At 40.7% G+C, this 11877-nt stretch overlaps 3 protein-coding genes, 1 long non-coding RNA gene and 1 pseudogene across 4 annotated transcripts; 2 read left to right on the top strand and 3 right to left on the bottom strand.

The window, feature by feature from the left end:
• Nucleotides 1-399: 399 nt before the first annotated feature.
• Nucleotides 400-935, top strand: LOC117134693. Its single transcript, XR_004458797.1, has 2 exons — nt 400-683; nt 739-935. It is a non-coding gene; the product is annotated as an uncharacterized LOC117134693 (long non-coding RNA).
• Nucleotides 936-5881: 4946 nt separating this feature from the next.
• LOC117134690 (histone H1.2-like) lies at nt 5882-7048 on the bottom strand. The gene has a single exon (XM_033293194.1). The coding sequence runs from the start codon at nt 6566-6568 to the stop codon at nt 5957-5959; it is 612 nt and encodes a 203-aa protein (XP_033149085.1). The 5' UTR covers nt 6569-7048; the 3' UTR covers nt 5882-5956.
• Nucleotides 7049-8031: 983 nt separating this feature from the next.
• Nucleotides 8032-8527, bottom strand: LOC117134728 (histone H3). Its single transcript, XM_033293371.1, has one exon. The coding sequence runs from the start codon at nt 8486-8488 to the stop codon at nt 8078-8080; it is 411 nt and encodes a 136-aa protein (XP_033149262.1). The 5' UTR covers nt 8489-8527; the 3' UTR covers nt 8032-8077.
• A 45-nt stretch (nt 8528-8572) lies between these two features.
• LOC117134729 (histone H4) lies at nt 8573-9276 on the top strand. The gene has a single exon (XM_033293372.1). The coding sequence runs from the start codon at nt 8826-8828 to the stop codon at nt 9135-9137; it is 312 nt and encodes a 103-aa protein (XP_033149263.1). The 5' UTR covers nt 8573-8825; the 3' UTR covers nt 9138-9276.
• A 9-nt stretch (nt 9277-9285) lies between these two features.
• Nucleotides 9286-9404, bottom strand: LOC117134742 (annotated as a pseudogene).
• Nucleotides 9405-11877: the final 2473 nt, after the last annotated feature.

The raw sequence follows: 11877 nt of genomic DNA, 5'->3' as shown, positions 1-11877 counted from the left end.
ATTAAGTTCATTGCTCGGGCTTGGGGTTATTAATCGCGGTTGGTTGGTTTTTGTTGGGTTTGCGGTCGCGTTGTCTTGCATTGACACGATTGAATGGTATGCGTTGTTGCGTTGCAGAGAGAGCCGACGATCGTCTTGCTGACGTTGGAGCACCGTATGAGTGTCGAATTCACTCATAGCCTAATGTTTTAGGTTTTCTTGTTGTTCAATTTACACGCGAGACGCGTCTGGCATGGTGAGAGGCGCTGCAGCGGCGATCTTGACAGCGCTGACCGGCGGATGAAGCCTTCCCGATTGCTTCAAGGTCCGGATTGCTTCCCTGCCTAAAAGTATGCTATCCTCTCCTTGGCGCAGCTCGAGAGCTTTAAGCACCAGGGCTGGATAGCAAAAGCTTTTTTTGTTAGAAAACTTTCACAACAGCTGTCTCTTCACTGATCAGCTGCTAATCAAGTATTTCTCAACACTGGTTCGATACCACAGGCACAGCTGATTCCCGCCTTTTCTCTCGGGTGTGGGAGAAGAAAAAAAAGCAAGCGAAGAAAGAGAAAGAAGAACTTTCTACTTTATTCACGCTATGGGATGCCACGCCCCGACGCAACAATGTGGGCGTAGATGGACGCGGGCTTTGGACAGCGATTAGGACGCTAGCAGGAACGAGCACTATATCAAGTGCTGAGCCCCAGGTAAGCGAGTTGTTCGTACACAACCTGCGCTAAGCTAAAATATTGTTGCTTACAGATAAATCACAATTCGGTGGGAATAACTGCGGAGCGGTTGAAAAACGCGACCGGCTGCTTTCGCACTTCTGACTGAGGAGACCCCTTAAAGTATATATATTCTTCAGCAAGACAAACTGAGTCGATATAGCCATGTCCGAGAATAACACGAAACTCGACTGTAATTATGTACGTGGATTAAAATATGGTATAACCCAAGTTATAGATCAACAAGGATGTGTATCAGGCATCGAAAAATTCAATCAACTAATCAGCTGTTTAAGAGTAGCAGTCCTAGAGACTGTTATGGCATTTCAGGTGGTTGCAGAAAACTATCCCAAAGCACTAAAACGTAGTTTTAAAGCGCACAAGTAGTAGCTTGATAGACAGCTCAACAGCGTTATGCAACTCTTTAAAATCGTTAGGTAGCAAAGCTCAATTTGCACAAACAATGCTCATTTCTGTTTATGGAAAAAATCAACATGGAAACTAAGCATAAGTACATCAAGTAATATAGGTTACGGCTATAGTCTAAGTAAATGACTTGTGTGGTAACTACAGGATTGGTCATGTTCACAGGTTAATTCTAGACTCTCTTACTCCTGAACAACTTTATTGTTAACAAATGTTAATGCAATCAGTGCGACAGCAAGCCGATGGTAGAATTATTTTACGAATGTCACTTAAGGAACATTCAAGATACTTTGGCAACTCGTCCGTCACCGCTAAGCTTGAAGGCAGCGCTGATCCGGTCCTAGCACACATAAGAGCGATCTCATTGCCTGGTATACCCATCTGGCACCCAGATGAGCCTAACAGATTGTTGCTGGCAGTGATTTAGTCCGCTGGCTGTGCTCCGGATGAGTTCACTCTTTCCATATTCGAGGCTAGAGCTTTTATAGCTGCTTTGCTGTCGATATATATTGAAAAGTTCCATGACATATCTGTCGAATTGCTTGTTAATTTTATCGCTCTCCAGACAGCGTAGAATTTGGAATTTGGTATGAACGCTGCGCATCTAGGACACAGGGATAGACTCCAGATCCTGTGCCTTCCTGCGTTTTCGATCTGTCCGTTTGGATTGACAGTTCTTTAGTCCTCAAGAAAGCTTCTTGCTGCCAGTCCGTTCTTGCTGTAAAAACAGCTTGAAAACTGTCGTTCCATTTAAATTCTGGACGTCGATAGTAACTTTCTTCCACAATCGTCTGACCTACCGACAGCAGGACTGTACTGCGCAGTATTACGCAGCTTGAAGAGTTTTAGGGGTCGTAGCCTGCCTGCACTCCTCGCCGCTGTGTACTTGAGGAAGATTTCAGTCGGGTTCAAAGGCATCTAAGGCTAATTGAGGAGCAGAACGTAAGCATCCTGTTACACTCAGGTAGACCAATCTATGCACATTTTGGAGGTTTTCGAGATGGGAGCCGGTGTTGGCCGCTTGCCATCACGCTAACACTCCATAGGTTAGGATGGGCCTAACGACTGCAGTATATATACAGTAAAATGATGTACGTTTGCAGTCCCCATCTCTTTCCAAAAAATTTCTTGCATTTGAAGAGGGCTTATAGTGCCTATTTCATCGTTTTCAAAGTTTTCCGTCAGGAGAGCTTAGAGTCCAGTTTTTCTCCCAGGTACTTTGCCTCTCTTGATAGCTTGAGCTGCGTTCCTCGTGTTAGGAAGTCTGAAGATCTTGTATTTTCGTATGAACAAAACGAGTTCGGTCTTCTGTGGGTTGGCCCGAAGTCCATTTCGCTCTGCCCAGCGCAGAGTTTGACCAAGTTCGTTTTCCATAAGCTCGCTGATTGTAGGCAAGAACTGTAACCAGTAGAACTAGGTCGTCCACGTTGCTCTGTAGCTCTGCATTCTTTGTGTTTTAATCTGATTATAAAGACATTCATAACAAGATTTCACAACAAGGAGGATAGGGATATGACTCTTCATTGTGGGGTACCCCTTGTAGCATTTTTTCTTATAGACGATTGATCATCGGATGTGACCCAATGTTGACTAGACTGTGGGGATTGACTGGATACTGGCATTGTTCAAGGCACCCTATATGTCTAGAAAGGCTGCCAACGCCAACTCCTTTCTCTACAGTGTCTTCTATTATTCCTACTAGTGCGGTCTCAACTGATCTACCTTTAAGGTAGGCGTGTTCGTTTGCACTAAAAGCTTGAGATGTCAGCAATGTTCTCATATACAGGTCTTGTAGTCGTTCCAGTGTTTTCAGTAAAAACGATGAAATACTGATTGGACTAGAATCCTTTAGCGAGCAGTGGCTTATCTTTCCTGTCTTAAATGCCACTCTCTATTCTCCCTAGTTTTACGGAATGTACTAGTTGTTATATATGTATAAACATATTCAAATAATAACGGCTACACTAATGTTAAGAGCTAGCTAGCATTGCTCATACTGTAAACTAACATACACACATAGCGATAACCGCCAAATACAGTCAGTTCTAATTAAGCTCTCAAATAGAGATCACTGCATTCATTATTTTATGTTAACCCAAACATAACACTAGGCATCCCTTGAAGACTTCTAAGAACCATGGTATGAGATAATTGCTTATCGCTTGTAACATGGACTTATGTCATCCGGTCCTTCAGATTTGTAGCCCAGATTTTCTACTCTTCGGTTATTATCTATAAGGCAATTTCTATCCGTATTCAACACGTTCGTGGGTTGCCTGCTGGTGGTGAGGATGTTGGTCGCACTCTCTTTATCAGAATCGAGGCAGCATGGAAAGTGAATGATCAGTAACTACAGAGACTCCTGACTGTCCCTTGCGAAGTTGCCATCCAGATGACAAAGAAAATCTGGTTTTCCAGGATCTTTTGCTTTACTTGCAAAGTCTGGACGTTTGCGGGGGAATGGAACCACTTCCGTGGTTAGTCTGCGAGACAGTCTACGAGTCTATTTGGCCTTTCTACATTTCGCTTTGAAAAGTCTGATTGGCTTCCCAATCCGCCGGGCAGTTTTCGTCTCCGTTGTAGTCTTCTCGTCTCCTTCCTGATTTGGCCGAGCTCCGGTATCCACCGCATACTGCGGTTCGCATAGGGTGTCTGTGTATTTCTCGAGAGTGCCGAGATTGTCTAACCGTCCTACCGGGCGTTTTGGTAGGGTATCCTGGACACACTGCGAGAATACCGAACCCCCTTGTCCTATGTTTTTAGCAGTTAACATTGCCTACGCAGCAGGTGACACTTGGATTAGTTACCAATTTTGATCCATAAGTCCTTGATATTCCTTTGTCGCGAGCAAGTCCTCTCGTTATAGTCTACTCACTAGTCTCTTCGTTCTGGCACTTGATCATCTCCAGTATGATTCTGTCCTCTATCATTGGAGGTGGAACCCACACCTTAATGTTGGACCGCCCAGGAACCTGGTCCATACGTACTAGATCAAACCTTGTCCCAGGCCACAGCTCCCCAAGGTTTTGGACTGAGGAATCGTAAAGATTCCTCGTTAGCACAAGCCACCGCCTTGGCGCTTTTATGCCACCTGACTTTTTTGAGTAAGAGCAAGTTATCGTGTTTACATTTTCCTTCCGGATCTTTTCTGTCGGACCCCCTTGCAGAGTGACCTCTGTCTTTTATTGACGGAGCCAGAAGTCAATTGCTTTCTGTTGTCCCCCGCCTGTTTAGTTTATATGTTCTTGTCCGGTTTTTGAGAGGTTGTTGTCCGCACTTTTACCATCTTCGATGTAAACGAACTAGCATGCTTGTTCAAAGTGGTTACGGCATATGCTTGCGATGTCTGCCTTCCATGTAACTCCCGTCAGAGCAGCGGTAGTTTGAGCAACTGCTTGAGTTTCTACCCCAGTGGTAGTAGCCCTAAATTGTCGCACGAAGTACTTTTGCCTTTTCCTAAGCCGCTTTGTCTTCTCGGTCAGTAACGCAGGATCACGACCCTCAATTCCCTTAAAGATTTTGATGGCATCCTTGTAATCTGTGCGTGGCCGCTTGAGTTGGGCAGAGGCGTCGAGTTTCCCCTTGTCTGTGTTCTGTGGCTCATCAGTCAACAGCATTCGATCTAACGCTTGCAATAGCAGACGCACCCCATCTTGTCTTTGCGTTGTCACTATCTTGTGACTGCTGCGACACGCAAAGAGGATGCTCCTCCCCGTGTCCGCCGATGGTAGCAGTCACGCCTTCCACCGACGCTTAAGCTGATATCCAGCTCGGATTACATCGTTTACCTCCATATATTGGTGTGGTGTAGGTTTGTTATATTATTATGAAGAACCACCCTACAGCGTTTTATCCTTGTCCTCCAAGAATCCTCTAGCCATGCTTGAGGGCCTAAAGTCAACTACGCACAAGTACCCAGGGGGCTAAGTTCCCAGAACATTAGCTATACACTACATTGTCATAGGCTATTTTATTGCGGTTTCGGACTACAGGTATGCCATAAATAAAGATGTTGTTAAAATATTAAGACCAGTACAAATGGACAAGGAAGATCGAAACTTTCAATATATCCTTTGGAGATCTACGCCACATGACACCTTACATACAAACAAGATAAACACACTGACGTATGGAACCGCCACAGCGCCATATCTCGTCATACGTAGCATTGTGCACTTGTCTGAACACTATGCACACACCTTGGAGCACGCGCCATAAATTCATCCCTTTAAGCAGACGACTTCCTTAGTGGACACGACACAGAAGTAAAACTTCAAGGGCTTAAGACTGAATTCTGAGCAAGGGGAAGTTTGAGTTAGGAAAATGGTCCTCAAATCCTCCAGACTTCAACACTGACAGTACCATTAAGAAAGCGGCTACCAGCTACATTGGATTAAACAACACTCTGAGATTACTTTCGTTGAAAATCGTGTCTCGGAGATACAGGAATATGCAAGTAACTGTCATTGGTGGCACATCCCAACAAAACAAAATCCTGCTGATTTGGTATCAAGAAAAGGCACACTCCAGCTGAAAAATTCGATTTGAGTTTAGGGTTTCCAACTCGATTCGGTAACTAAAAGGGGATTTATCATGGCCACAAACTAATTTATTCCAAGAGATATAAATATAAATGTGTGTGCAAACAGCAAATACATTTAATACGCCAATACGCCTCGGAGTTCGAGTTACAATTGTGCAAAATGCCTTATTGAAATCTCTCTTTCTCATTTGAATAATTGTTGTAGCCCTGATAAGGGCTTTGTATAAAATAAAATTTCAATGCTTTAAAATTTGCGCATGCTCGTGTGAGTATGCATTTGAGTTTACTTCTTGGCAGCAACGCCCTTTGACTTCTTAGCAACTGTCTTTTTAGGTGTCGTCGGTTCCGTCTTTTTAGGCTTAGTACTTGCAGTTGGCTTGGTCTCGCTTGATTTCGCCTTTGCTGTGGTTGGCTTCGCCTTAACGGTTCCTGTCTTTTTGGCATCCTTAGCCTTTGCCACTTTTACTGTCTTTGGCTTCTTATCAGCAGCTTTCTTTTCTACAGATTCGGTCTTTGGCTTGGCGACCTTTTTGGCAGATACGGATAGTTTGAATAAGCCAGATGCGCCCTTGCCTTTTGTTTGTATCAATTTACCGCTTGCCACTGCTGTTTTCAAATACTTTTTGATGCATGGCGACAGTTTCTGGGCATCGCACTTATATGTAGCACCGATGTATTTTTTAATTGTCAGCAGTGATGAGCCTCCCCGTTCCTTTAAGCTCTTAATCGAAGCGTCGACCATTTGCTGAGTTGGCGGATGTGATGGCGGCGCAGTTGTCTTTTTTGCCTTAACCTTTGCTGCTCCTGCCGTTTTCTTGGAAGCTATCTTCTTCTCGGCTGAAGCTGGTGCAGCTGCCACAGGAGATGCGGACGTGGCAACGGCTGAATCAGACATTTTTCACTACACTTTACTTTTACACTCGAAATATACAGTTTCTCATGAAAATTTAACACACGCGGCTGTGTGTGTACCACCGACCTCAACTTTTTGAGAAGCAAATAGAAGGGCGATACGAAAATATTCCGCGCATTGTACGTTTGTGTGGCATAAGTTTGTACCTACCTCATTACCAATTTAATATTTAAAAATGTTTTATATTCGCAAATTCAGTACCTCTTAGCAATATTTACATTAAAAATGTTCAATACTTATTTATTAGTTAAATTCAATGAAATATTGTATATACCCGATTTTTAATACACACACAAAGTCCAACGTTGTATCAAATGGAAACTAATTTTTACATGAATACGTTGTTTTAAAATGTAAATTGAGCAAAAAAAACAAATTTTCTGAATTTAACATTAAGTTTAAATAATTTTATACATAGTTTGAACAAATAATTCCCAGAAAGCATTTATTATTTATTTTTAAATTCAGATTAAACCTGACTATATTATGCAAAATGATTTTTAATTTTCAATTATGTTATGTTATGCTTGGTCATGCAAGGCCAATCAATTTGACTCTTCAGCTACTAACAGCTGATCTGGTGTAAGCTCGGACTTCGGCGCTGAAAAAGCTCAAGCGCTCTCTTTTTTGCGCTTGTACTTACGCGCTCTCTTCTTTGTGCGTGCATTTGGCACTGCACTAATAAAGCTCGCGCTCTCTTTGTGCGTTCTTTTCGCTATCACTAATCCTCTATTGCTTTATCTATCGCTAAGAATTATGAGGCCGAGCCTATAATTCTCTACCTTACACTTACTTTCGATCGTCGCAACTAACAAGTTGAACTTTAACTCGCTTTAGACTCTCCTAACGGACAGACCCTGCTCTGTAGTTACTCTTGTAAGCCGGCCGTGCCGCATATATATATATGTACATACATATACTCAAAAACATTGTAAATTTAACTTAACTAAACACACTGCAGAAGGCAGTAATAAAGCAACATATTATAAAGAAATCAACTTCGTTTATAATATAAATTCGGGCGTTGAATCGCGATTAGCACTCTTACAGCTAGCGACAAGTCGCTAACTCAACAGCAAGCGTGCAAGAGAAAATTAAGAATTTAAAAATACGAAACTGTATGGAAATTTAAACAACAAAAATAATATATATTATTTATCGAGTACAAATATTTAAACTCACGATATACTTTAAATAAATTCATTTTAATTTGTTTCTTTTTATATATACACATGTGTGCCGTTCGGTAAATTCATCTTCAGAGTACTAATGACTTGAGCGGCACAGAGCGTTATGTATTCATTGATAAGCTATTAAGCAAATGATCCTGTATTTTACATTTATTCTTAGCACAACAGGTTTGATGCAGCAAAATACATTTTTATGGAAATGAATTAATAAATAAATTTGAAAATTATCTCTCAAAAGTAATAAAATTGGGGTCCTGAAAAGGACCGATTTTTTTTTTGGAAATAAATTCTTCTACTGAATTTATGCACGCTCTCCACGAATACGTCTTGCCAGCTGGATGTCCTTAGGCATGATTGTAACACGCTTAGCATGGATGGCACACAAGTTTGTATCTTCGAATAGACCAACCAGATAAGCTTCACTAGCCTCCTGCAGTGCCATTACTGCTGAGCTCTGAAAGCGTAAATCAGTCTTGAAATCCTGAGCAATCTCTCGCACTAAACGCTGGAAGGGAAGCTTGCGAACAAGCAACTCAGTGCTTTTCTGGTAACGACGGATTTCACGCAGAGCAACAGTGCCAGGGCGATAGCGATGAGGCTTCTTTACTCCACCAGTTGCTGGTGCACTTTTGCGCGCTGCCTTAGTAGCCAGTTGCTTGCGAGGCGCTTTGCCTCCAGTCGATTTACGGGCAGTTTGCTTAGTACGAGCCATCCGTTATATTTATTTTATTTTTTTTCTTCCCCACTTTTTCACTCACCTTCACTGTCACTGTTCGAAACACAATAAACGTGCACGCTGCTTGCTGCGTCACTTATATAGGAAATAGCCGGTTTGTGAGAGGGAGACGCAAGTATTTCGCGCTCGTTTTTACCGAGACAAGGGTAGTCGGAATCGTAGCGTGAATCGTGAGTGAGCGAGAACAATACATCGTTTACTTCTCGCTCGTGTTTTCGATCATTTTCGTATAAATAGAAGCAGCAATGTTGCTTTTGGCATTAGTTTATTTGTGACGTTCGTGCAGTGAGAAGTGAAAAATAATAAGTGAAAAATGACTGGTCGCGGCAAAGGTGGCAAAGGCTTGGGTAAAGGAGGCGCTAAGCGTCATCGCAAAGTGTTACGTGATAACATCCAAGGTATTACCAAGCCAGCTATTCGTCGCTTGGCTCGCCGTGGCGGCGTGAAGCGTATCTCTGGACTTATTTATGAGGAGACACGTGGTGTGCTAAAGGTATTCTTGGAAAATGTTATTCGTGATGCCGTCACCTACACCGAGCACGCTAAGAGGAAAACTGTCACAGCCATGGATGTTGTTTATGCGCTAAAGAGACAAGGTCGCACTTTGTACGGCTTTGGCGGTTAATCAATTAACAATTTGTAAAATACCAATCGGTCCTTTTCAGGACCACCAACAATCTTATCAAGAGAGATGCAGAAATATGCTCAACAATATGAAATGAATATTGTAAGCAAATATAATTTTTGGGGGCACTGCGGAGAAAGAGACACAATGTCAACAACACGCGATGTTCCCAAGCGGTCCCCCATCTAAGTACTAACCGCGCCCGACGCTGCTTAATTTCGGTGATCGGAGGAGAACCGAAGTATTCAGCGTGGTATGGTCGTTGGCGAATGCTTTATGAATAACATATGCTTTTAACCAAAAAAAAATAAAACATTCAATTACTATTATTCTGACACAAGACTGTACATTATTTAGTCCCCTTATCGGAGCGCAGGTCAACTCGTCTGTCTGCATGTGCAAGAGTGGTCATAAAACCATAAATGAAATTATAAATCTCTCTTCAAAAAATTTTTGGTCGTCCTGAAAAGGACGTTTTGGGTTTTTTTCGCTGCACTTTTTCGTAACTTGTTGAACACTTATGCCTTCTTCTCGGTCTTCTTTGGTAGAAGTACAGCCTGAATTTTGGGCAATACACCACCCTGGGCGATTGTGACACCCGACAGTAGTTTGTTCAACTCTTCATCGTTGCGGATGGCCAGTTGCAAATGGCGTGGGATAATTCTCGTTTTCTTATTATCGCGCGAGTTGTACATTTGTCACCACTTACACTTACCCCTTCCCCAATACCGACAACCATAAGCAAAGAAACTTGGCCTTCAATCTACAGTTCTATAATGCTAACATTAATAAAACTGTAAACATAAACATAATTAAGCAAAGATCCATTGATCATCATATATTAGTTTCTCAAGCGCAGTTCACAGTTCACAACGTAAACATATTCAAGATTTTACCAAAGTAATATGATATCCACAAGTAATGTAAACATAAATATGATATCCACAAATAATATAAACATAAGCAAGAGTGGACCAACGAAGATTGGTTCCATATATTCAATATTGTAAACAAAACTCGATATAAGAATCAACTATGTACAATTGAGTTCTCAGTTCTAATCCGACACTCAAATCGAACGTATCGAAATAAAGGCGAGAGTTTTCAAAAGTGATAAAGGTTTAAAAACTCAAAGTGTAAGCCCAACTTTCATAATTGGCGCAGCCGGACGTAACAACCTTACAATTACACACACTAAATAGTGAATCTTTAAGCGGTCAAAGACATAAAAAGACTCACAAAGTGCAAAAGTGTGAACAAAGTGACAACAAAATAAAAACTAATAAGTTATATTTGTGCCACTCGAAAAACAATCACAAGGACACCATATAAAAAAAAAATTAAAAATGGCAAACGACAGTGATATGCAAAGGTGCATTCAAGCATTCTGACTCAAATACTTGTTTATCAACAAGCTAACAATGCCAATGCCAATCCAGTAACAAGGCAACGTAATAATATTGAGAAGGAAACTCGATATTTGCCTACATTTTCTGGAGATGATGGAAAGTTACACGGATTTATAGCAGCGGTGAACCAAATTATGGAAGAATATGGAGAAGATTTGGACCATGTCTTTAGTGTTATTTTAAACACAAAGATTCAAGGACATGCAAGAACTGTCCTAAATGTGAACACCAGATGGGACTCACCAGGAAAATAAACAACCTCAAAGTAAGCCGCATTAGAGATTTAGATACCAAAATAAGATATATTATAGAAGAAATTACAGATTTCGCGGTGTTCAAAAATAATGAACAACTTGCGAATATATTAAGTTCATTGCTTGTCCAAAGAATTAAAGAAATAGCATCAGGGCCTATGGCAGTTGCATTAATGCCTCTTACTACTGTGTCAGCAGTAAGAGAAGAAGTATCCAAATATTTTGGTTTAAGTTTTTCAAATTTAAACACAAAGTTGCTAATTCGAAAAAATTTTGATAACAAACCTGGTATACCAAATACTGAACCAAATAACCAAATACAAAAAAGCCAAAATATAAGGCAGACTAATAACTCTTACAACCAACGACAAAACCAAAAAGCTAATTATACATATTCAAACCAAAACATAAATACACGACAGTATAACAACACCCAACAATATGCCCCACCAGTACCAATGAGCGTAGACAATATAACAGACGAAGATAATAAAAGCATTGTAGATGAAAATCCGCATGAATTTTTTACCCAGTAGCCTCGGATGAAAGAAAAATATTATTAGAATTAACAATTGACGGACACAGATTTTTTAGTAGATACAGGATCCACAATCAGTATAGTAAACACAAACAGAGTAAAAAAAATAAGAGAACTTAAATTTCATAAGAAAGTGGGTTATGGAATGGCAATAATCCTTACAATAACCATAATATTAATTATACTTTATTTGTATATTAAGCAAAAAAAGAAAAATGTTACAATTAATATTACAAGAATTCAGGAGAATTCAAACTCTGATGGTGGAGGAGTTTTACATTTGTCACCACTTACACTTACCCCTTCCCCAATACCGACAACCATAGCAAAGAAACTTGGCCTTCAATCTACAGTTCTATATGCAAACATTAATAAAACTGTAAACATAAACATAATTAAGCAAAGATCCATTGATCATCACTTATTAGTTTCTCAAGCGCAGTTTAAGTGTCACATAAACAATAATATCCGCAGATAACGTAAACATATACAAGATCTTACCAAAGAAATATGATATCCACAAGTAATGTAAACATAAA

This window comes from Drosophila busckii, chromosome 2R, assembly GCF_011750605.1.
Source record: "Drosophila busckii strain San Diego stock center, stock number 13000-0081.31 chromosome 2R, ASM1175060v1, whole genome shotgun sequence".
Lineage (NCBI taxonomy): Eukaryota > Metazoa > Arthropoda > Insecta > Diptera > Drosophilidae > Drosophila > Drosophila busckii.
The sequence above is the reverse complement of the archived record's forward strand: the minus strand, read 5'-3'. Positions and strand labels throughout refer to the sequence as shown.